Source organism: Tenrec ecaudatus, chromosome 5 (genome assembly GCF_050624435.1).
Source record: "Tenrec ecaudatus isolate mTenEca1 chromosome 5, mTenEca1.hap1, whole genome shotgun sequence".
NCBI classification, from domain to species: domain Eukaryota; kingdom Metazoa; phylum Chordata; class Mammalia; order Afrosoricida; family Tenrecidae; genus Tenrec; species Tenrec ecaudatus.
Genome location: NC_134534.1, coordinates 152,392,650 through 152,417,329, shown reverse-complemented (window position 1 = coordinate 152,417,329; position 24,680 = coordinate 152,392,650). Strand labels below are relative to the sequence as shown.

General features: G+C 45.3%; 1 protein-coding gene across 1 annotated transcript in view; it reads left to right on the top strand.

The window, feature by feature from the left end:
- The window catches only part of ISY1 (ISY1 spliceosome associated protein), a 28,911-nt gene extending 7,604 nt beyond the window's left edge, over positions 1-21,307 (top strand). Inside the window, exons 6-11 of the mRNA XM_075550103.1 lie at positions 2,464-2,576; positions 10,257-10,374; positions 12,554-12,676; positions 14,585-14,706; positions 20,213-20,299; positions 20,644-21,307. Of these exons, the coding sequence (XP_075406218.1) occupies positions 2,464-2,576; positions 10,257-10,374; positions 12,554-12,676; positions 14,585-14,706; positions 20,213-20,299; positions 20,644-20,751 (671 nt within the window). The 3' untranslated portion in view covers positions 20,752-21,307. The remainder of the gene's footprint in view (positions 1-2,463; positions 2,577-10,256; positions 10,375-12,553; positions 12,677-14,584; positions 14,707-20,212; positions 20,300-20,643) is intronic.
- The last annotated feature ends 3,373 nt before the right edge of the window (positions 21,308-24,680 follow it).

Here is a 24,680-nt window from a genome sequence, read left to right as displayed (position 1 = left end):
GGCTGCTACTGGCATTAATTGGGTAGGAGCCAGGTATGCTGCGAAGCACCCTGTAACTCAGAACAATTACCTCGTCTCACATGTCAGTGGTGCCACTGCTTACCAACACTGCTCTAGAAGAAATAGGTAACCTGAATGGCCCTGTGTCTATCAAAGAGATCGAATTCAGTGAAAAAATATTCCAACGAAGAAATCTCTAGGCCTGACAAAATAATAATAATTTATAAATTATCAAGGGTTCATGAGGGAGGGGGATGCGGAGAGGGAGGGGGAAATGAGGAGCTGATATTAAGGGCTCAAGCAGAAAGCAAATGTTTTGAGAATGATGATGGCAACAAATGTACAAATGTGCTTGACACACGGTGGATGGATTGATTGTGATGAGTTGTACAAGCCCCCAATAAATGATTTTAAAAAGACGTCTCTAGGCCTACATGACTTGCTAGTGAATCCGACCAAACATTTAGAGAAATAAAGCCAGGTATACACAGTCTCTTCCAGAAAATGGAAGAAGTTTGCTAAAATCAGGATAAAGACATTTCAAGGAATGAAAAATTGTAGACTGGAATGCCTCATAAATGTCCATATGAAAATCCTCAAATTATCGTCATGTTAAATCCAGCAATATGAAAAAAGATAATACATCCCAACTCTAACTCAAAGAGTTGATCTTTTCCTTAGTCTTAAGCAAGCTCAAAACTAGAGGAAGACCTTTTTATAGAATGAATCAGAGCTGAGAAGAGTCTGGATTTATCAATAGGATCCAAAGAGAAAGGTCCATTCACAGCTGTGGCTTCCAAGGATAACTCGTGATCCACTTAAATTCAAGACAGAAGTAATCCCAGAAGGTGTAAAGCAATTTTTTGGGGATTCAAAGGACACGATGATCACGGGCTTAATAGGAAGACGTTTAAGAAAACTGAAAACTGCGCTGGTGAGGAATTTTTCTCCATCATGACTGCATCTGCTCCCTGTGTGCGGGCTAGCAGGGGCTGTCGTGCCAGTTTCCACGGGAAGCCTTGCCCGGCATCCTACAGCCTGGATGTTGCCCTTCAGCCTTCCTTTTGTTCCTCACCTTGAAAGGGAACATGATACGGGGTCCCTTGAGGATCAGAGAGCTCAGGGTTCTCCAGGGAAAGGTTCGAGAGATGATGGAAACATCACTTAGGAAATGTACAGACCTACCCTGAGGACATAGAAACAAGAAACCCCAAACTTGCTGCCACCCAGTCAACGCCGACTCAAAGCGACCCTAGAAGACAGGATAGAACTGCCCCTGTGGGTTTTTTAGGCTGTAACCTTTTTTAAAAATTATTAAAAGATCATTTTATTGTGGACTTACAACTCTTATTACAATCCATACATCAATTGTATCAGGCATATTTGTACATATGTTGCCATTTTTGTGTGTGTGTGTGTGATCCAAGTGAATTTTTAATAAAGGATAAAGCAGTTTCAGGCATTATAATAAACAACAGAGAGAGAGAGAGAGAGAGAGACCCGAGGCACCCCTCGCACCCCTGGGCCCCTGTGCGGAGCTGTGTGTAGGAGCTGCTGGGAGAGAGAGTCGCCATCATTCTTTGCTAGAGAATTACTTTCTATTGAGCCCTCAATATCAGCTCCTCTTCCCCCCCTTGGGGTCCCTTGCTAGATTATAAATTATTATTGTTCTCATAACTCACACTGACGCTGTCTCCCCCCATGGTTTCTGCTGTTCTTCCCCCTGGAGGGGGGTAAAGGCTGTAACTCTCTACAGAGTAGAAAGCCCTGGCCCCTACAGAGCAGCTAGTGGTTTCAAACTGCTGACCTTGCAGGTCGCAGTCTATTGTGTAATCACTACACCACCAGGGCTCCCAGAGAAACAGTAGCTACGCGTTTTGCTTTTGTGTTTGTTTGGTTATCTTCTGGAGCAATACTCCTTGACTTACTCTGTTACTGTGTTCATGGATTGGGAGACAGACAGTAAAGACATCAATTCTTTCTCTCTTCAAATAGAACTGTAACTAAAAATCCCAGTGGATTTCATGTTTATGTTGAAATCTTGAAGAAAGTCTCTAACTTTTCCCGGGAGAGCTGATCCCAACAGATTGCTGCTACTAGCATTTGCTGACATTTGCTAGGCTTTATTTGTTTATATCAAGATTTTGCTATTTTAAGTGGGAATTCAGGATTTGTCCAGTTTATAGTTCTTCAGTTGCTGATAGGAAGAGATTTTTTTTCTCTCCCAACACTAGTGGGCACTTTGTTCATATTTTTTTGCCCTTCTCATTTATTTTTCTTATAAATTGCAATGTATGTGTGTGTGTGTATAATTAAATTTTAAAATATTTTTAATTGGGAGTTAATACATATAGCATCATTCCATAGCTCAATCACATGAATGACTATTTTTATGTTGTGTGCCTTTGTGAATATCTCATTGAGGATTATTTGGCAGAGTTGATAATGTTTTTTGTTTTGTAGCTGGTTTAGGTGAATTCCGAATTCGTGACTTGAATGATGAAATCAACAAACTGCTGAGAGAAAAAGGACACTGGGAGGTCCGGATAAAAGAACTGGGTGGTCCTGATTATGGGGTAAGTGAGCAGCAGCCCCAGGGGCGTTTCGCTTGTGAGCTGGTGAGCTTTGTGCAGGGTGAGTAGATCCCTGTGGCTTTGCAGCTCCTCACCCAAACCTGCCGGTGCCGAGAGCACTGCGCACATGACAGGGCTTGAAAAGTGCCTGCCACCCCGCGGACAGGGAACGGGAAACCCATGGAGAGTCTGCTGCCGAAAATTCCACAGCCTTTACGCCCGCACACCCACTAACCCGAGGCTCTTGAATAAGCCACTGAATCTCTCAGTGCCTCAGTGCCCTCTTACATCTCCCTTAGCTGAGCTCCTTGGGAGTTAGGCATAGCCAGGCAGTGAGCCGTACCCTTCTGTGGAGTCTTGAAAATGCCAAGTTCTAGTTGGAGCAGTGGCTGTTACACCTTTAGGACCATTGACCCATTGCAAATCCCACACATGCTTTATAATCACCACCCGTTACACACACAATACTGAGAAAAATACTACCTGTGATATACTTTGATGTTTTTCATTCTGCCCTGTGCTTTATTTATTTATTATTTTTCACTTAAATGATCATTTTATTGAGGACTCTTACAACTTAACAATCCACACATCGATTGTATCAAGCATATTTGTACATAGTGTCGCCTGCATTCTTTTCTAGACATTTGCTTTCTATTGAGCCTTTGCTATCAGCTTTTTAGCTCTTCCTCCCCTCTCCCCCACCCTGGTGACCCCTTGATAAATTATTGTTATTTTCATACCTTATACTGACTGCTGTCTCCCACGGTTTCTGTTGTTTGTCCTCCTGGGGTGTGTGTGTGTGGTTATGTGTCAATCATTGTGATCGGTTTCCCTTTCCTCCCCTCCCCTCCCTACCTTTCCTCTACCCTTCTGATATCGCTACTCCCATTTCTGTTCCTGAGTTCTGTATGTTGTGAGCCCTTCTCTCTTATTTGTACCTGTGCACATACTCTGATTTAACCAGAAGTGAAAGGCAGTACTGGGGTCATGAAAGTGGGAGCTAAGGAAGCTTCAAGGAACCAAAGGAGTAGTGTGTGTTTCATTGGTGCTTTACTGTGCCTGGTTGACTCATCCCTTCCCTGGGACCCCTCTGTGGGGCATGTCCCATTGTCTACAGATAGGCTTTGGGTCTCGCTCCTACTCCCCTCATTCTCAATAATATGTTTTTTTTGTTTGTTTGTTTTGGGTGTTTATTTTTTAAATGATGATTATGACCCACTCAATTGATTTCATGACCTACCAATGGGTTTGATCTCCAAGGTGTTCCAGAACCTAGCCCATTCACTTACCTTGGGTCCTGGGAACCGGTGGTATCTAATCGGTGGGCGGTAGTATGAGGGGTTGTGAGGAAATCATGTCAGTGCCATGTCTGACCTCCTTCAGTTACACAAAGGCCCCACTCCAGACCTTTCCACGGATCATTCATTCCTATGAGGCAGAGGTCTGATGGGCCTCTACTGTCCAACCTTCTCTGTCTTATTCTAATACCACCCGTTTCTCTACAACATTGTACTTCTCTGCTAGGTCTCATCATCCATTACAGGGGCCACAGAACTCATGGGCAGTGTGCACCATTATGGGGCTTGTTAGGGAAGTTAACAGGTTATAAGTCAGCATCAAAAAACATTAAGGATACACATTGTCCTTTTGTCTGCAGCTGCACTTCTTAGCCACACTGGCAGACAAATCTTTTTCTGGTCTTCAGCCTCTTAGCCACTTGGCCCCTTGGCCTCTGTCCTGCTTTGGCAAGTGTTACAAAGCTGCTTTGGTTCTAAGAATGCCCAGAGGGCACCCCATCTACAAGCCAGCCTCCTGTCCAAAGGCACTCAGCTTCACTAGTTCTGCGAGTGAGAAGCCTGCGGCTCTACCTCAGAGTCTCAGTGCTGTGGCTTCTGTGCTTCTGCTGCTGCGGCCAGCTATGCTGGTGACTTGTCTTTCTCGATGCCTGTCGGGTTCTCTATCCGTGTTGTGCAGTGGCTCACTTCTTCCCAGTGGGATGGCAAAGCCGACCAGTCCCAGAGTTGGACTCCTCTGTGTCTTATTTACATCTTCCATGGACTTTTCGAAACCCCTCCGACATGATAAGAAACACATAATAGTTTTCTGCATGTTGCTCTTTCTACCTTTATGACAGTCTAACAAAAACCAACTCTCTTACTTGAGTCCTGGCTGGTTCATTTTTCCTTTGCTCTTGTATTGAGCGCCTCTTGTGTTTCAGGCACTCTGCTAGGAACTTTCTCAAGGGTTGTTGCACTGAACCTCTTTAGCAGTCCTGTGATTAAAGTTTATTTTTACTGTCAGACTGCTTTAACGTCATGTGGAGCTTTATTAACCCTCCTGGACAGTGGACCTCAAAAGCATTAGAAAATGAACATGTAAAATATCCTTAAGTTTTAGCACCTAAACTATTCATGTCTTTATATTTTTTCTTCCCGATTTATTTTTAAGACTTGGGAAAATTCACATTGAGTGAATAACTGATGTGTAGCAATCTGGAATTTATGAATTCAAAGTAGGTTTCACTTTTTGAACATTTGATCTGTTACTTTTTAGCACCGAGAGGCCTGGCCTGATGTTGACTTGACAGAAATGGCACCCCGATCCCACTGGCGCTTTTAACAAGCCCTTGGCTGCTTTTGTCCTACTCCAAAGAGATGCCTACTGCCCTCCTGGCAATTTGGGCAAACCGGCTGGTGATGGCAGAGGTGATCTCGAGAAGCAAGCAGTCCACACAACTAAGAGTTTTCAGTGAGCGTCTAGGCAATTTCCTGGCTTCTTCACACACCTAGGCCAGCACAGCTTTGTGCAATGATGCACCTGTGCAGTGACTGTGCCCCCTGCTGTTCAGCCACGAGGCACTGCAGTTCCACTGCACCCCACCTAACTCCACCTTGCCTTCAAGCCTTGGAATCCTTTCTCCTTCTCCATTTGTGGTTAAAAATGGTTTAAAAAATTTAATTTTTGGCGAAGAAAGCTGATGGTGCCCGGCTATCAAAAAATATAGCATCTGGGGTCTTAAAGGCTTCAAGGGAAACAAGCAGCCATCTAGCTCAGAAGCGACAAAGCCCACATGAAAGAAGCACATCAGCCTGTGGGATCACGAGGTGTCAAAGGGATCAGTTTTCAGATATCAAAGAACAAAAAATCATAGCATTGTGAATGAGGGGGAGTGCAGAGTGGGGACCCAAAGCCCATCTGTAGACAATTGGACATCCCCTTACAGTAGGGTCATGGGGAGGTACAGTGTAGCAACAATGAGACATACAACTTTCCTCTAGTTCCTAAATGCTTCCTCCCCCCACTATCATGATCCCACTTCTACCTTGCAAGTCTGGCTAGACCAGAGGATGGACACTGGTACAGATAGGAACTGGGAACACAGGGAATCCAGGGCAATGATCCCTTCAGGACCAATGTTCTGAGTAGTGATGCCTGGAGGGTAGAGGGAGAGTGGGTTGGAAAGGGGGAACCAGTTACAAGGATCTACATGTGACCCCCTCACTGGGGGATGGACAACAGAAAAGTGGGTGAAGGGAGAAGTCGGACAGGGCAAGATAAGACAAAATAATAATTTATAAATTATCAAGGGTTTATTATGGAGTGGGGAGCGGGGAGGGAGGGGAAAAATGAGTTGATGCCAAGGGCTTAGGTGGAGAGCAAATGTTTTGTGAACGATGAGGGCAATGAATGTACAAATTTGCTTTACACAATTGTATGTATGGATTGTGATTAGAGTTGTACCAAGCCCCTTTTAAATGAAAAAAAATTAAAAATTTTTTCACAGTAAAAGCAATACCGTATCACTGTAGACCATTTATAAAGTTCAGAAAAGCATAAAGAAGCAGAAGAAGTTTAGCCATAGTCTCATTTCCTGTTTACAGCCACTGGAATGCTTCCTTCTATTGTTTGTCATTCTTTCTGGTTTTTTTCCTGGTGGGCCTCAGCTCATTATTTCCATTGTTTTTTCTCTGAATGCTTTCCTGTAGTGCAGCTCATGCTTGGCCTCTGCTTTTTGGCTCCATTTTTCAAATTTATTTTCAGAGTAGTCATTGTGATTATATTGTATCTTTTTTTTTTGACCTAACACAATAAACATTTATTTCTTATTCACATAAGGGTCAAACGTAGATTGATTAGATGGATTTGTTTATGGAGCAATTAATAACAAAGGTTTCTTCTACTTTGAGGTTCTTATATCTGCAACATGTGGCTTCCAAATACACCAACCTTTCCGTATCAAGCTCTCCACGGGTTCCCTGCTCCACGCCGGCATGTTGCATTCACATCTTGGAGCACTGGGTTGAATGGTCCCTCTTTCCCTGTGGAGATATAACCAATACCCTCCCCTTGGGTGGGTTAGTGCCCTGTGCCCCCGCTACCCATTTCTTTATTATTATTATTTTTTCCTTTCCCCACCTCCTTTTTACTTGGCTACCATATCTATCCCTGTTTTTGGTCTGGCTTTTAAAGAAATTTTTCTGTGCATGTTTAATTAGTTCATAGTTGTATGTTCTCCATTTACCTAACAGTTTTTTATGTCAGCAATCAAGAAAATAGTTTCCTATTAGTAGTCATTTCATTAAAAAAAAACCTTTTAAGAAAAAAAACAAAAACTTTTGAACTCATAAATAGGACCCAGAACTTCTATAAATCTTTAGAGTTATAAGTTTTTGATAATTTGCTGTACTGGCTTGATCATTTTCTGTGGGTACCTTGAGTTTTTTTACACCTCTTGAACAGATTGAAAACATCATGTTCCTTTATTCCTTAATACCTCTGTGTAGATTATCTACAAAGAAGAATTTTTTCTTATATACCCTTGGAAAGTCTTCAAACTTTAAGGCCTTTAACCTCTATATAGTAATTGTTATCGACTCAGTTCCACAACAGTGGACTTGTTTTTCTTTTTTCTAATGAAAAAAAATCATTTTATCGGGGCCTCTTACAGATGTTAAAACAATCCATAAATCAATTATATCAAGCAAACTTGTGCATATGTTGCCGTCACCACATCATCATTTCTAAAACGTTATCTTTCTACTTGATACAATATGGATTTTTTTTATCATAATCCATACGTATATCAGTTGTATAAAGCACATTTGTAAATTCATTGCCCATTATTTTTCTTTAAAATTTTGATACTTTTTCTAAAAATTTATTTATTTATTTAAAAATTTGATTCTTATGGTATATTTTTCTCCTTGGCTATTTTAATTGGAGCACATGCTACTTTTAGTTGTTGATATTATTTATAATGGATAGAATATTTTTTTTAGAATACCTTTTATGGATGTATTTCATTTGTCTCTGACTCTAATTTAGGTTGTTGGTAATTTTTTCTTAAGCCTGTGTCAGCTTATGTACGAGTTTCATAAGAACTATAATTAATAAAATATAGAATATATGAGGGTAAATAAAAAACTATTGCTGTAAAATAATAGAAACTCTTGTTGAACAAAATATAAAAATGGGAAGCTCCTCTCGCCCCTTCCCCCAACATAGCTTCCATGTAGGTTGTATGCTGCTGAAGTGGTGTGTCCATTTTAACTCTTCCCCAGAGAATTCTGAGCTCTTCAATTGATACTGTGTCAAAATGACAGTGTTGACATCTTCGAGGGACTCAAATCATGTTCCATTTAAATGTTCTTTGAATTGAGAACAAAAAGAGGTCAGAAGAGTCTGTATTGTAGGTGAGGTAAGGTTTCCATGGAAATTCTCCTAGGATAGCCCTTGATACCTTGAATGAGCAGGTGTATTGTCAAGATGGGAAAAAAATCTCTTGGTACAACTTCTTTTTTTTATTTTATTTTATTTATTTTTTTTATTTTAACAATTTATTGGGGCTCATACAATTCTTCTCACAGTTCATACATATACATACTTCAATTGTATAAAGCACATCTGTACAGTCCTTGCCCTAATCATTTTTTTCTCTTTTCTTCTTTTACATTTAATTAGGGACTCACACAACTCTTACCACAATCCATACATATACATACATCAATTGTATAAAGCACATCCATACATTCCCTGCCCCAATCATTCTCAAGGCATTTGCTCTCCACTTAAGCCCCTTGCATCAGGTCCTCTTTTTTTTTCCCCCTCCCTCCCCATTCCCCCCTCCCTCATATGCCCTTGGTAATTTATACATCGTTGTTTTGTCATATCTTGCCCTATCCAGAGTCTCCCTTCCCCACTTCTCTGCTGTCCCTCTCCCAGGGAAGAGGTCACATGTGGATCCTTGTAATCAGTTCCCCCTTTCCAACCCACTCACCCTCCACTCTCCCAGCATCGTCCCTCACACCCTTGGTCCTGAAGGTATCATCCACCCTGGATTCCCTGTACCTCCAACCCTCATATGCACCCGTGTACAGCCTCTGTCCTATCCAGCCCTGCAAGGTAGAATTCGGATCATGGTAGTTGGGGGGAGGAAGCATCCAGGATCTGGGGGAAAGCTGTGTTCTTCATCGATACTACCGCACACCCTAATTAACCCATCTCTTCTCCAAAACCCCTCTGAGGGGATCTCCATTGGTCGACACTTGGGCCTTGGGTCTCCACTCTGCACTTCCCCCTTCATTTAATATGATATATATATATATACATATATACACATACATATATACATATACACATACATACACACACTTATATCTTTTTTTTTTTTTTTTGCATGATGCCTTATACCTGGTCCCTTGGGCACCTCGTGATCGCACTGGCCGGTGTGCTTCTTCCATGTGGGCTTATTTGCTTCTGAGCTTGATGGCCGCTTGTCCACCTTCAGGCCTTTAAGACCCCAGACACTATCTCTTTTGATAGCCGGGCACCATCAGCTTTCTTCTTGGTACAACTTCTTATATCTTTTACTCACCAACGTAGTTTTTAATTTTTAAAAAACTTGCTAATAACTCCCCATGATTCTCCTATGTCCTTCAAGAATACCTATCAAGGTCACCCCTTTGTATTCCCCCAAACCACCCATCATAACCTTCTGAATTGACCTCTTTGCCGTAAATTTAACTGGCTCAACTGATTCCCCTTGGAAACGACAATTAGGGTTTGGACCTTTGGTGTGAAGTCACCCTAAAAAGACGCTCCGGATTCACCACCGTCAGCTTGATGCTGACTCATAGTAACCCTACAGGGCCTTCCCCGGGGGGTTTCCGGGACTGTAACTCTTTACAGGAGTAGAACACCCCTTCTGTGTCTCCTAACAAGCCTAGGAGTAGTGTATTCCCGAGTGAAGATGTCGACTGGCATCCACCGATCCCAAAGACTTGGTAAACACGGTTTGTGTGGCATAAACGTGTAATGTGTGACCTGGTATTAGTAGCAATTGATTTTTTACTTCCTGTCATATTCGGTAAGGGGTTATGCTGTAGTTGACTCTCAGGTTACCCCTTACTGTCAAACAGCACCACTGGGGAGAGTGGCACAGCAGCAGGCAGGGTTTTGTCCTGTGAGTCACTGTGAGTCAGAACCAAGGTGCCAGCACCGAACAACAATCGTGTTAGAGATGTAGGCTGGCAGGTTTTGTTTAAAGAGTAACAATGTGTAATAACTTCCTCTGAACATACATATTTTCCACAGTTAGTATTTTTACTGTAATAAATATGTTTAAACATGGAGTAGTGGGTGTAAATATCAGATTCATGTTCTCTTTTTCCCTCCAATAAGAAAGTTGGTCCTAAAATGCTGGATCATGAAGGGAAAGAAGTTCCGGGAAATCGAGGTTACAAATACTTTGGAGCAGCAAAAGATTTGCCTGGTGTTAGAGAGCTGTTTGAAAAAGAACGTAAGTGACTCGTATCTGTGAAGGTTTTCGCCTCTGGTTGGTGGTATCATACGAACAGGTAGGCTGCATGCAAGGTGCTCATCCTATATTATTTCCTAGCTACGTAAGAGTGTCATAGTGTCGGAATTATTGTCCCATTTCCAAATGAGAAACCTAATTCATGAGTTGAATTCGCAGGTCGTAGGCAACATGATTGGAGCTGAAAAATAAGCCCAGAATTTGTTGATGCCAAATTCCTTCCTCTCTGCACATTGCAGTCTGTCAGTCTAAATTGTAATTTCCCTGTTTAAAGTTTCCCAAACTATCAAGGTAGACTCTGAAGGTTATCAAATCAGGTTTATTGTTTCAGTGACTTAGTGGAAAACTGTACTTGAAGGACAAAAAGACTCTTGGGCAGCACCTTAGCATGTGAAGGTGGACCACAGTGGAGCTACCCTGCGTGCGTAAGGGGAGCCTTCAGTTGCTCTCGCCTCCCCCACTGACCCCCAAGGAGCTTGCAGCAAAGCTCGGGGCTTTCAAGCGTGCAGCTTGAAATGACTGGTCTAGAGTTTTAGTGCATTTGAATTTTTCAAGTGTGATGGAAAGAGAGCTCTGGGACTGATCATGTTTACGTGTTACTTTTTAGGCGCCCTGGGGCACAGTGGGTTATGTGTCACTTTGTTTTAGTAAGCCTTCCCTCATCATTCCCCTCTTTGTTGGTACGGCAAGCACTACTAGAGTGAAATCGGTGACATCTGTCAGAAGTGATGGGGAAGCTCAGCACTATCAGTGAGACAAGGCCAGGGGAAGAACAGATCATCATTCGCTTGTTTGTAAGCTCAAGTTGAAGCTGAAGAAAATTAAAACAAGTTCACAGGAGCCAAAGTACTACCTGGAGCCTCTCTCTCCTGAATTTGAGGCCATCTGAAGAATACAGTTGATGCATTGAACACTCGTGACTGAAGACCAGACAAGTTGTGCAGTAAGATACCGTGAATGAGGAAAGCAAAGGGGCACTAAAAAGAAGAAAGAACAAAAGTGGGTATCAGAAGAGACTGAAATTTGCTTTTGGACGTAAAGTAGCTGCAGTGAACTGAAGAAGTGATGTGCTAAAAGACTGGACAGAGATTTCAGAGGGTAGCTCGAGGAGATCAGGTATTACAGTGAAAAAATATAACCAGTGGGAGTAGAAAACCAAAATGCTCAGCATTGCTCAGTCTGACAGAAATGAAGAAAAATGTCCACTCTTGAGTCACACACTACTGAAGGACTATGGGCGAAAGATGGAAGCATCAAAAGAAGATAGCAGGAATACAGTCACTGTGTAAAAATTAATCGGTTGACTTTCAACTGTTTCATGTAGCATATGATCAAGAGCAGACAGTACTGAGAGAAGTCAAAGCTACACTGAAAGTACTGGTGACAAAAATTCCAGGAATTGAAGGAATAACAATGGGAATGCTTCAGCAAATGGATGTGATGCCCAGAACAGTATTGGATAGCTACTTGGCCAACCTATTGGAAACAGATCTAAAAATGTGCCCATTCAAGTAAAATTTACTGAAGACAATTGAATAATCATTGCAGCCGGCTGTCAGCAGAGAACTGCCAGAGATGCAGGCGCTGGTCAGAAGCAGCTGCAGGCTGAGGACTCTGTCATGCTGATCTCAGATGGACCTCGGCTGAGAGGGGGATTAGCACAAGGATGCTTTTCTATGTTCTACTGACTGTGCGAAAGCTTTTGACTGCGTGGTCATAACAAATTCCAGGTAGTACCATGAAGAATGAGAAACCCAGAGCACTTCATTGTGTTCATGTGGGCCCTATACATAGACTATTGAAACATTAAAGCAGCATTGTCGGGGCTCAGTATATCACATCTCACGTGTATCCAGCTACTTAAAACTGCAGGTTATTCCTGGTTTTCACTATTATAAATAGTGCTGTGATACACTTCTTTGTACACTAAGCTTATGCTAGGTTTTGTTAATTTTGCTTTTAATTAGGAGATGGGAAGTAATTCAGAGCTTTAAGCATTGACGTGTCCAAGGGTTGTACCACACTATACTACCGGTACCCTAGCAAAGTATCGGTTACACTTAGCTTCACGGACACGTGTGCTTTGTGGGTGCGTAACTCTGTTCAGGATGTAGTAGGTTGTGACTTGGGACACTCAACTCATTGTTTTTTTTTCTTTTAGCTCTTCCTCCTCCAAGAAAAACACGAGCGGAGCTCATGAAGGCCATTGATTTTGAGTACTATGGTTACTTAGATGAAGACGATGGTGTTATTGTACCTTTGGAACAAGAATATGAAAAGAAACGTAGGTCTACGGGAATTACATGACATTATAGGTGACGTCTAGTCTGTCTCCTTTTGAGGGCGCTATGAGTTGGTATCTACTGGACAGCGGTGGGAATGGAAGTTCAGGCTAGAATGGGGTCTTTTTAGTTAATGAATTCAAGAGTGTGTATAATTGTTATTTTCTTCTTAGTAATGATGAGAAGAAGAGTCCTCAGTTAGACTCTTAGCTCTTGGTGGTTTGAAATTACCAGCTGCTCTGCAGTAAAAGGGCCTGGTAGTATAAATACAGGCATGTACATATGTAAATATATTTATATATTGGGCCTCTACTCAAGGACTACCTCAGTGCAAGAACACTTTGTTCTATTAAACTGGCATTCCATGCTGTTCACCTTCCGGACACGATTGCTGAAGACAAAGCGGGTGCATAAGTGTGGCAAAGAAAGCTGATGGTGCCCAGTTGTCAAAAGATATAGTGTCTGGGGTCTTAAAGGCTTGAAGGTAAACAAGCGGCCATCTAGCTCAGAAGCAACAAAGCCCACATGGAAGAAGCACACCAGTCTTTGTGATCATGAGGTGTCAATAGGATCAGGCCTGAAGCATCAAAGAACAAAAAATCGTATCATTGTGAATGAGGGGGAGTGTGAAGTGGGAAACCAAAGCCCATCTGTAGGCAACTGGACGTCCCCTTACAGAAGAGTCGCGGGGAGGAGATGAGCCAGTCAGAGTGCAGTGTAGCAATGATGAAACATACAACTTTCCTCTAGTTCCTAAATGCTTGCTCCCCTCTGCTTCCACTATCATGATCCCAATTCTACCTTAAAAATCCTGTTAGACTAGAGCATGTACACAGGTACAGATAAGAGCTGAAAACACAGGAAACCTAGCATAGAGAAACCCCTCAGGACTAGTATTGAGAGTAGCGATACCAGGAGGGTAAGGGGAAGGTGGGGGGAAGACGGGGAATCGATCACAATGATCTACACATAACCCCTTCTCAGGGATGGACTATAGAAAATTTGGTGAAGGGAGACATCGGTCAGTGTATCATGAAAAATAATAATTTATAAATTATCACGGGTTCATGAGGGAGAGAAGGTGGAGAAGGGAGGGGAAAAATGAGAACCTGATACCAAGGGCTCAAGTAGAAAGAAAATGTTTTGAAAATGATGATGGCAACAAATAGACAAATGTGCTGACATTGGATCGATGGATTGTGATAAGTTTTATGAGCCCCCAATAAAATGATTAAAAAAACCCCCAAACCTGGTGATTTGCTCCTGGATAGATTACAGCTTTAAAAACTGTCCTCTAAGGTCATTATGAGTTGGAAGTGAATCAGTGGCATACAGTGCCAACAGCACCTATGAAACAGGGCTGTGTTGAGCCTGAGGCAGGTTGGGAAAGTACACAGAGTTACGTGTGTTCTGGTCCATGAACACTGGAATTCGCCACACTGATTCTAGCCTGACCTTTCTTGAAACTGCGAAACGGTGTCCAATGTAGTAGCCTGTAGATGTGCTTTGACGACAGCAGTGATGGTAGGTGTCATTTTCTGAGGGCTTCCTTCAGGTCAGACTCTACTACGTCTCCTTTTGAGGCTTCGCAGTAACTCAGAAATAAACTGCTGTTAACCCCTAACCTCCCCATGGAGCTGAGTTCGCTGGAGCTCTCCCAGGCAGCGTGCTCTGTCACTGCTCCCGTTTGCTGGTGGACATGTGGGACCCACTCTGACTGTGGAGCTGGTAAGGATCTTTATCAACAGCTGCCCTATGGAAACTTCAAGCCAGGCTATTGAAACCATAGTGCCGCTCACTTCTATTTAAGGGTGTCCCTTTCCAGGATGACTTCTGGGCTTTTCTTCGTGTGATGTTGGAAGCTTTCCCAGAGACTGCATTCAGTAGCACCTGCTTTCTCTGTTCTTCAGTCAGAGCTGAATTAGTGGAAAAGTGGAAAACAGAGAAAGAGGCCCGGCTGGCAAGAGGAGAAAAGGAGGAGGAAGAAGAGGAGGAAGAAGAGGTCAACATTTATGCTGTCAACGAGGAGGAGGTATGGGCTCCGGGGAGGGGTGGGATTGCCTCACTGTTGAATTGAGAGGTGGGGGTAGGAGCAGGAAGTTCAACTCAACTGCTCCTGTCTCAGCTGCCTTGTCTGGAACATGGATATGAAAACTATGTCGCTGCATTATAGGGAGGTTTCCCCAAAGGAATGGTCATGAGCGCACTTTATAAATTGTGCTTTGCCCCAGGGATGATTCAGTTATCAGACATAGACCCTCCTTCCTTATCTTTGGCTGTTGGACATAGAATATCCAGTATTGGATGTATAAATACATTTTCTTTTAACTGGAAGAGCCTCTGGCTCTCCGTTGTTTAGCATCGCCATTCCACAGACGGGAAACCAGCTTGGGGCAGAGAAGGGATGTGAGTTCATAGTCAGAGGTAGAACCTCTAAGGTGGTACCTCTCAGCTCTCGGGTCTCTTGCAGTGCCTGGTGTGTGCAGGTGTCTATCCTGGGCAAGTCCAGACCGCTACAAACTCGTTAGCCTAAAAGATAAGAGTCCCTCTTGTACAGAGGACGAGTCAGGTCCTACATGAGGAGCTTGCTGGGATATCCCTAACAAGGAGGGAGGCCCGGAGAGGTGTGGTGGCTTAGTCAAGATTAACCAGAAGATGGAGGACCTAGGTCCTCGTGATATAGAAGCAGCCCCGGTGGTGTAGTGGTTGTACATTGGGCTCGATCCTCATGGTCGGCAGTTGGAAACCAGCAGCAGCTCTGCGGAAGAAAGCTCGGCCTTTCAACTCCTGTAAAGAGTTATAGCCTCGGGAACCCTCAGGAGTTCGCTGCGAGTCAGCAGAGGGGTCTTATTTGTTTGTCGTGCATTAAGTCCAAGATAATGCCGTCAGCAGTCTAGCCTATTAGCTTTGTCTTCCCTTGCCCTGCCCTCTTTGGCAGTCTCCAAAGTCTGCTCTCTCTGCCATGAAAGTCTGTATCTTGTTTTTGAAATATTTTGGTCTCTTGTCTCCAGGTCCGTCCCTGCCATGAGGGCCTTCGTGGAGTCGGGGTTTCTTTTTAGGGATGCCTCATTTCCATTTCCTTTGGGCACAGCGGTTGTTTCCATCTGCTTGCTATTGAGAACCAGGCTGGGATGATCGTGGGTGTGCATGGGTCTGTTTGTGTTATGACTCCTTACTTCTCTAGGGAGTGTACTACTCAGCCGAGGGGTGCTGGAGTCTCTGTGCTCAGTGGTGGGAGGGAGCGCCACTCTGCTCTCCCCTGTGGTTGCATAGTGTCCCGCCTGCCGCGTGGGAGGGTCCAGTCTCGGCACCTACTCCAGTATGTTTTTTTCTGGTGTTTGCTTTTTGAAAACTTTACTGTCATTGCCAGGGTGAGGTGGTATCGCATCCTTCCGATTTGCATCTCTTAGATGAAAATGATCCCAAATATTCCTTGTGCCTGGATGTCTTTGGTGAACTGGCACTTCTTTTATTTTTTTTCCAACTGGCCGTGTTTAAAGAAATGGGAAAACTAACCACCAACTTTATGTGGACAGGAAAGAGGCCCAGGACACGCAAAGAGCTCCTAAGAAGAAGAAAAGAGGAGCACTCGCTCTCCGCCCTCAGTGCCTACTGCACACCTACATTCGCCAAAGCAGTCCCTTACCAAGGCAGTGACAGGTGCACAGAGCAGCGAGCCCAGAAATGAGTCCATTCGAATTGCATTTTATGTAGAGATTGCTTTGGGGTAGTAGTTACGCTTTCACAATATTGAGACTTCCTAACCATTCTTCAGGTTCTGTCTGTCTGTCTTGGTTTGCTGGGTAGTGTTTAGTGAGCAGCTTTGACTCCGGATTGGGTCGGGACCCTAAGTTCGAAACCACCAGCAGCTTCGAGGGAGCAAGAGTCAGCTCTCTCCTCCTGTCAGCAGTCCCAGTGGTCGTGAGGAGGCATCATGGACTGATGACGGGGAGAACAGTGTTTTGCGGCTATCTTAGTTCTGATCTTTGTTTCCTCTGTTCAGTTAGGTTCTGAAGCAGTATTTCATCTTTTGGGTGGCTATTGTAGATGCTATTGTTTCTTGATTTCCTTTTCAGAGTTTTTTTCATTAGTGTACAGGCAAATACTATAAATCTTAGTATACAGGAAACATTGATTTTTGTGTGTGTGTGATGATCTTGTATCCTGCAATGTTGCTGAATCTTTCAATTGTTTCCATTTTTTTGGGTCAAGTGTGGAGTTTCCTGCATACAGAATCATATCTTCTACAAGTAGAGTTTACTTTTTCTCTCTGCCAATTTGGAGCCTTTCATGTCTTTTTGCTGTGTGGTAGTATGGCTAAGCTTCCAGCACAGTATTGAGTAAGAGTGGTGAGAGGGCACATCTCAATACTTTCAGTTTCTCCCCATAGAGTGAGATGGTGGACAGTGGTTGGCATATAGGGCCGTCCTTATGTTGAGAAATTTCTCTTCTAGACCTTCGTTAGTGTTTTTATCTTGAATGGGTGGTGGATTTTCTGCATTAATTGATATGATCAAGTAGTTCTTATTTTTTTAATTGAGATTGCATTGGCTGCTTTCATACCTGTATGAATCCCACATAATCATGATTAATTACTATTGTTATTTTGGATATACTCTTGAATTCTATCGGCCAGAAGTTTTTTTTCACATTTTTTGTGTGCATCCTTTTAAGGGATAAAAAAACCTCAAAACCAAACTCACTGCCATAGAGTTGATGCCAACTCACAACCACCCTGCAGTACAGGGTAGAAGTGCCCCTGAGAGATGTGAGACTGTAACTGTTTATGGGAGTAGGAAGCCCCGTTTTCCTCCATGGAGCGGTTGGTGGTTTCAAACTATGCACCGTGAGGATCGTAGCCCATTATGCAGTCACTCTGCCGCCAGAGCTCCGTCATAAAGGATATTGGGCTGTAGTTTCTATCCTGGTAATAGCTCTGCCTGGTTTATGCTTCATAAAGTGAGTTCAGGAGTTTGCTGTCTTTTTCTATATTATTTAAAGAAGTTTGTGTAGAATTGGTGTCAAATGTTCTCTGAATACTTGGTAGAATTTCCTGGTGAAGCCACCTGGCCTTGCACTTTTCTGTTTGAGATTTTTTAATGATCTGATCTTTATCTTATTTTGTTATGAGTCTGTTGAGGTTTTCTACATCTGTGTCAATTTGGAGTAAATAGTATTTTTTTAGAAATTTGTTTATTTCATCTAAGTTTTCAAATTTGAGTAGTGTTTCTTAGTAATAGGTTATTATCTTTTGAATTTCACTTAGTTCTGTTGTGATGTTACCCTTTTCATGTATTTTTCATATTTGAATCTTTTCTTTTCCTTTCATAAGTTTACCAGTGTTTTGTCACTTTTGTTAATCCTTTCAAAGAACTGACTTCTTTTTATTTTTTACCCCCTATTTTTCTGTTTTCTCTTTTATTTTTGCTCAACTCAATATGCTTTCTTTTCTCCCGGTGATTGGAGGGTTATTTTATTGCTTTTGTTTTGGGTGGAGAAGGTGCTGAGTTCAGGCGTTGTCTGCTCCTTTTTCGTGTTTCATGTGTGTGTTTCTTGCTAGAAGTTGCCCCCTGGATGCTTTCGCTATTTCCCAAAGGTTTTGGTATGTGGCGTTTTTGTTCCCATTTTGTTTCAAGGGATTTTTTTAGTTTATTTCATCAGTTGCCAGTAGTTTTTAAGTAGTGCTGTTCGGTTCCCATGTATTTGATGTTTTTCCTTGCTCTTTTATAAATTTCTAGTTTTATTGTATTGTGGCCTGAACAATGGATTGCAAAATCACAGTGTTTTAAAATTGATTAAGATTTGCTTTGTATCCAAGCATGTCTATTCTAGGGAATGTTCTGTGTGCACTAGACAAGTACGTACACTGCATTGTTGTTGTGTGGAGGGCTTAGGTATATGTCCAGGAGATCAAGTGGGTTAAGTGGGTTTAGTTCCTTTGTGTGCTTACTGAGTTTCCTAATGATCTGCCCTTTCTCCAGAGGGGCGCGCTGCAGTCCCCTACTAGAGAGCACTGTATGTTTCACTTGTCAGATATGTCCGAGTGGGATTAATGTATTTCGCCGGTCCTCATTGGGCCAATATAAAGGTGACCTTGGGATAGTTCTGGTACAAATTTTAAAGTGTATCTCAGGGTGATCGTCTTAGGGAGTCTCGTCTCCCACGTTTCTCTCCCCTTTGGTTAGTATCTCATATTTTGGGCTCCAATCAGAATGGTCAGTAGTGAGTGGCAGCCAGATCCCATCTAGTTCTTTTGGTCTCACTGCCAATGAGGCCAGCACATAGGTGGGCTATTCACCTCAACACAGTTTCTTCTCTGAGACTTTGGTTTTCTCCGTCCCCACCCGCACCCCCAGGAGTAGAGACTAATAGTTACAGCTTCCTTGAAAGCTTAAAAAATCCCGCACTCTGCCCACTTCACTAGGGTGGAGAACATGAACTTTAGGAGCTGTATCATGCCAGTGAACTGAGCTATTCCTTGAGACTTAGTCTTACCTGCTGTTGAACTTTATATATTCAAAAGCCTACTTTTGTGTCTAGTTCATATTAGGTCTACTGCCAATAGGGCCGCAAGGGGCTGCGCCCTAAAAGGCTGGCAGTTGGACCCCACAGCTGCAGCTGGGCCGCAGGAGAGAGGTGAGGCGGTTTGCCCTTAAAGATTGGAAGCCTGTGGAGCACGCACATTTGTCGTGCCCTGCAGGGTGGCCACGAGTAGGGACAGACTCCGTGGCAGTGGTTTGTTTGAGGTGAAGCTTCTTGGGGTGGTTTTGGTGGGTAAATGCAGCCCTTTCTGTTGGAGTGTGTCTGTGCGAAGGTGTGCAATTACTGGATCACTGGGTTGGCATAAAGTTAGCTTGAGTAGAGGCAGCCAAACGTTTTATTGAGTGGCGGTGCCAGTTTGCATTTCCATCAGCAGTGTGTGCGAGGTCCCATCCAGAGAGCTTACTTTTTAAATTATTATTCTTTCTTTCAGAGACCTTAAAAAGCTAATTCCATCAGGGAGCCTGTGCTGAGCCCCCAGTGCCTCACAGCCGTGCTTCCTTTAAGCATTTGGTAGTCCACATTATTTCCTTTCCTCACTAGTAATATGTATTGACTCAGGTGCATCAAAAAGTTATTAGATTTTCAAAGTGCAAAACTCAGAACGGTGTATATCAGGATATTAATTCATTTAGAGAGTCTTCTTCCTGCCCATTGCCATCTACCTGGTTCTCTCTGCTGTTAGCAGCTTCTATTGTTTTATCTCCTTACCAGAAAGGCCGCGGAGTACACAGGGTTCTGTGCCTTCTTTTTAGCTTAGCAGAGCATCTTGAAGACTGTTCTTTTATTTCCTTCTTAGTCATCAGAAGGAAAAGGGTTCAAAGAAGCTTTCTTCAAAGCAACTTGAATATCTTGCTATCCTAGTACAGAGCTTCCTCCTGCTTTAAAAAATTTTTTTATTTTATTTTAAAAGAATTGCCTAGTCATGCCTCTCATACAGGGCCAACATTGATCGAGCCGGTCTCTTACTGATGGGCTTGGGGGTTGTCTGTTGGCAGTCTGATGAGGAAGGTGGCCAGGAGAAAGGAGGGGAAGACGGGCAGCAGAAGTTCATCGCTCATGTCCCAGTTCCATCGCAGCAGGAGGTAAGATGGGGGCGGTGACCTGCCCTGTCGGTGGCTTCCCACGTGCCGGGGACATTCATCACAAAGTAGACTCCACCAGGTGCTTGTGTGGACTTTCTTCACCTTGCTCATTGGTTCAGGCAGCTCTGTGTCTGTACATGACGCTGTCCTTGTGGACTCCAAGGAAGCCACCACCTCTGCTTTTGATGGAACCCATCGGGTGCCCCTCCCTGGTGCCAGGTGTGCTGCAGGAGGAGGCTTGGAGGGGCCAGCGGGATGGATCCCTCTGATGGACGCCCTTCTGACAGAGCCTGGGGACTTCGCTGAGGAGGGATACCTCACCCCCTTTCTCTTGGTGCCCACAGATTGAGGAAGCGCTTGTACGAAGGAAGAAGATGGAACTCCTTCAGAAATATGCAAGTGAGACCCTGCAGGCTCAGAGCGAAGAAGCCAAACGGCTCCTGGGATATTAGGGCTCGGCAAGGCACTTATTGGGCTCCGTGTGCTGACCTGTGAGACCTCTGCCCTCATCGTCGTTTGGAGACTGCAGGCAGGCAGGCAGCCAGGAGGCTTTACCTCTGACGCTCTCCTTGCCTCTTGTGCTAACAGGCGGGTGGCATCTGTCCCTTGCCTTCTCGTAGCCACCACCTTTGTACACATATTGTGGATCCATATATTTTGGCTCTAGAGTGTGTATGACAGATTGCTAACTAGCTGCCTGTGTTTTAATTAGCCATGTCCTGTGATTTGGGCAGGGGAGAATCGGTTTGTGGCCAGCATTAACAAGTGCAGTTTTCTTTGAGAGGACCTGTGTAACTTCTCATGGACAGGAGAAGCCGTCCCAGCCCTGCTCCCATTGCCCACTTGTCCGTAGTCAGCCTGAGTCGCCTCCTTGGACCCAGTGTGCTCCCTGCCTTTTGTGGCCTGGTCTTGCTCATTCCTGCCAGGGAGGCGGACTTTGAGTGCATTACTTCTGTTTTATAAATCGTGTAAGAGCTATTTTTATTAAAGAATTTTGTATGACAGGAAGGAAGCGTCTTGTTTGCAGCTTGATCCCTGTGTTAACCACTGAAGCAATGGTTGCATGAGACTGTGAGGTTCAGAGCCCCCCAAATGACCAGCTTTCCTGCTGTCCAGAACACAGCTCCAGTGTATGAGATGTCGGGGCACTGGGATCAAGCCCCAGACTTCACCTCTGAGCTGAAGTGGGGGCAGACCCCATCCTCTCCACAGCCCCTTCTGTGCTAACTACTGAACCGCCTCTCATAGGTCAGGGGACTCACGTGGAGGTGTGGTAGCCTCACATCACAGCTGAGCTTTTTCCCAGGAAGACTAGATAGAGGTTGTAGCAGGTGACATTGCTTGCTGGGGACCCACACTTGGGGGCTCCTGGGAGCCCAGGGTCAGACCAGTGGGTATCCTTTGGGCCAGTATTCCACCCTGGCTGTGTGGACAGCGCTTCGGGCATCACACACCGGCTTTCCAGCCACAAAGTGTAGTCAGAGAATGGCTGTGTAGAGGGCTCAGGGGTCATGTCTCTTTAAGGAGGCCCAAGGCAGCAGGGAGTCCTGGAGAGGAAGTGAGCACTGAGCTAGTGGATGTGGGGTTTGCTCTGCAGACCAGAGGCCGGACCAGGCCAGGAGGGACAGCATGGATTAGGAGGGAGGTGGGAGATTTCAGAGTTGAGGGAACCTGACTCTTGTGAGGCTGTGAGGGTTCTAGAGAGAATCCAGAGGGGAGGAGCCTCCTAGCAAGCACCTGAGGGTGTGCAGGTAGGAGGGAAGGCTTGAAGCTGGAGGCAGGTCAGGTCAGGTCAGGCCTGGCTTTGTGGGCAACTCAGGAACCAGTCTTTGCTGAGGCTCCGCTTCTGCCGCCTGTTTCTAAAAGCTAGGACCAGGCCTGGTGTCTTGAGTTGGCCCTGGGGTATTGCAGTGTCATGGTGTGATCAGAGGCATCAGGCAGGGGCTATGGTGACAACCTGTTACAGTTTGACCAGCTGGAGCCATGTGGAGCAGCTGGGCTTAAGCCCTGTGACAGATTCTCCTTACAAGGGCCCGTGTGCCGTGAGACTGCCCAGCATTTAGATGGAAGTAGAGGTCAAGTAACAGGCCTACCTTCCCAAGGAAGGTGGGGCTGTGGGCCTTCCTCAGTGCTGTCGGTGGATTCTATAGGCTCCAGGGATGGCCAGACAGAGGAACTCCCTGGGCCAGCCTTCAGGTCTCAGAATACCACCCTCTAGTCCTCCACCCCTCCCACCTCTCCTAATGCTTCTCACAATGCTATCCAGAGGGCATCTCATTTGCTGAGGACATCTGAGGACACTGGACTTAGGGTGGAGAAGACACTGGAGGTCATGCAGGGACACGGTTCTCTTCCTGCCTCCCCCAAACCTCAAAACCAAACTCACTGGTATCAAAGCAGGGCTGACTCATAATGGGTTTCCAAGACTAGAACGGTTTGTAGGAATAGACAGCCCAGTCTTTCTTCTGCAGAGAAGCTAGTGGTTTTGAACTGCCAACTATACCACTTCAGCCCAATGTTTAACCATTATACCACCAGATCTCCCCACTGCTTTCACACACTGTGTACTCATCTATCCACGGTCCCCAGAACCAGTCCCTGAAGTCCTTTGGCCAACAAACTATTGAACAATTTAGATTAGTTCAAGTTCTGCCAGCTGTTTTGGAATGGCGCTGTTTCCTTGGATACATATACATGTCCATATCCTCCCCTTCCCCCACCCCAACGTACCCCAGGGATTGTAAAACACCAATGTGTTTGGCCCTGTTATTTTGCCTTTAGGCTCATCACCACTTTATGGGAGGCTTGGTGCTCCTCCCCCAGCACCGCAGCCCCTTGAACCCTGCCCTTTGACCTCACCTGGTCCTGCTTTTGGGCAATTTATAAACTCGGAAGGCATGGCCTCCTATTGGGAAGGAGAGGAGCAGGCTTGTTCTGTGTCACTTCCCATCCCCTCAGTACCTGTACCCGGAACTCTGGGCTCTTAGGTAGGTCCTAGGGAAGAGGAACCGCAACACCTCCCTGCTTCCCCCTAGGGCCCCAAGAGAAAAGTGGAATACGGGAGTTTTTCAAGGTTTTCCATTTAATCTTTTCTCCCCAGCACATTTTACTAACCACTGACTGAAGCAGAAGCCAGAGATAGCCGAGAGGTCACCTCTGACCTTCAGCCAACGGCTCTAGCACCCCACCCTTTCAGGCATCTTCACCCACACCCTTCATGTCGCTCTCCAAAGTACTTCTAGAAAGCTGACCGTGGGGGTGTCGGGTTCCTGTACAGGCCCTTGGCTGTTACAGCTGGGAAGTGGGAGTGAGGAAGGAGGGAGGGGTAGGCAGGCATTAATACAATTTGTTGAACAGAGTTGTAGTAGTGTGAAGAGGCTTCCTGAAGAGGTGAGTTTTTAGAATCATTGGAAAGCCTTTTGGGAGATAGGTCCTATCTAATCTACAGACACTGTGGGACTCATTTTTCAGAGGATCCCTGATTCACTAGAGCCTCCGGAACTGCCTGCCCATCACAGACGTCTCACATCCATCAGGGGCAGTGCCTTCAACCACTCATCGGCAATTTTTGGCAAAGGGATCCCCCAACTCTCCGTGCACTAGCCTTCCACCAAATAGGGCTCCCTTCTTCCCTTTTGAGAATCCATGAACACATCCATCAGTTCTCAGCCCCACAAGTGCGTTGGCTTTTCCCCTATTTTGTCATCAGTTTTGGGTCACTCTTTTTCTGTAACCGGTTATAACTTTTCCCTCTTCACTGTGGGTACATACAGGGAGTCCGCACTGTTAGTGTGTCCTGCGGGGACCTATCAGTGGTTACTCCTGCGCCAATGATCCTGAGCCAGAGGAGGCCATCGGGGCCTGGAAACTGGACCTGCAGACCCAGACACCCCCACCATCCCCTCAAGTCCGGAGGGCAACAGGTGGCAGAGCCCAGGGAAGCTGGCCAGGCTTTCTGGGGAGGTGGGTGGGGCACTGGCTGGGCTGGTCTGGGTTATTGCAGGAAGGAACAAATCGGCTCAAGGGGGCGTGGCGAGGTGCCAAAGACCTCTGGGTGTGGGCAGGGATTGGGGCGGGGCGGTGGGCGGGGCATCTAGCTCGTGCTGGCTTAGGGGCGGGGCTAGGGTGGGGTGTTGACTCGGGGTCGGAGGTCGGCGAGTTAAGGAAGCACGAAGGGCAAGTCAGCCAGGGGGCGGGTTCGAGGGCGGGTCTGGGGGCGGAGACTGGGCGAAGATAGGCCCGGGGGCGGAGTCGGGCCGGGGGCGGGTCCGAGGGCCGGCCTGAGGGCGGGATTGGCCGGGCCTGGCCGGGAGTCGGGGGCTGAGCGAGGCTGCTCCCGCGAGGAGCCCGGGTCGGGCCGGAGGTGGGGCCCGGCGGGGCG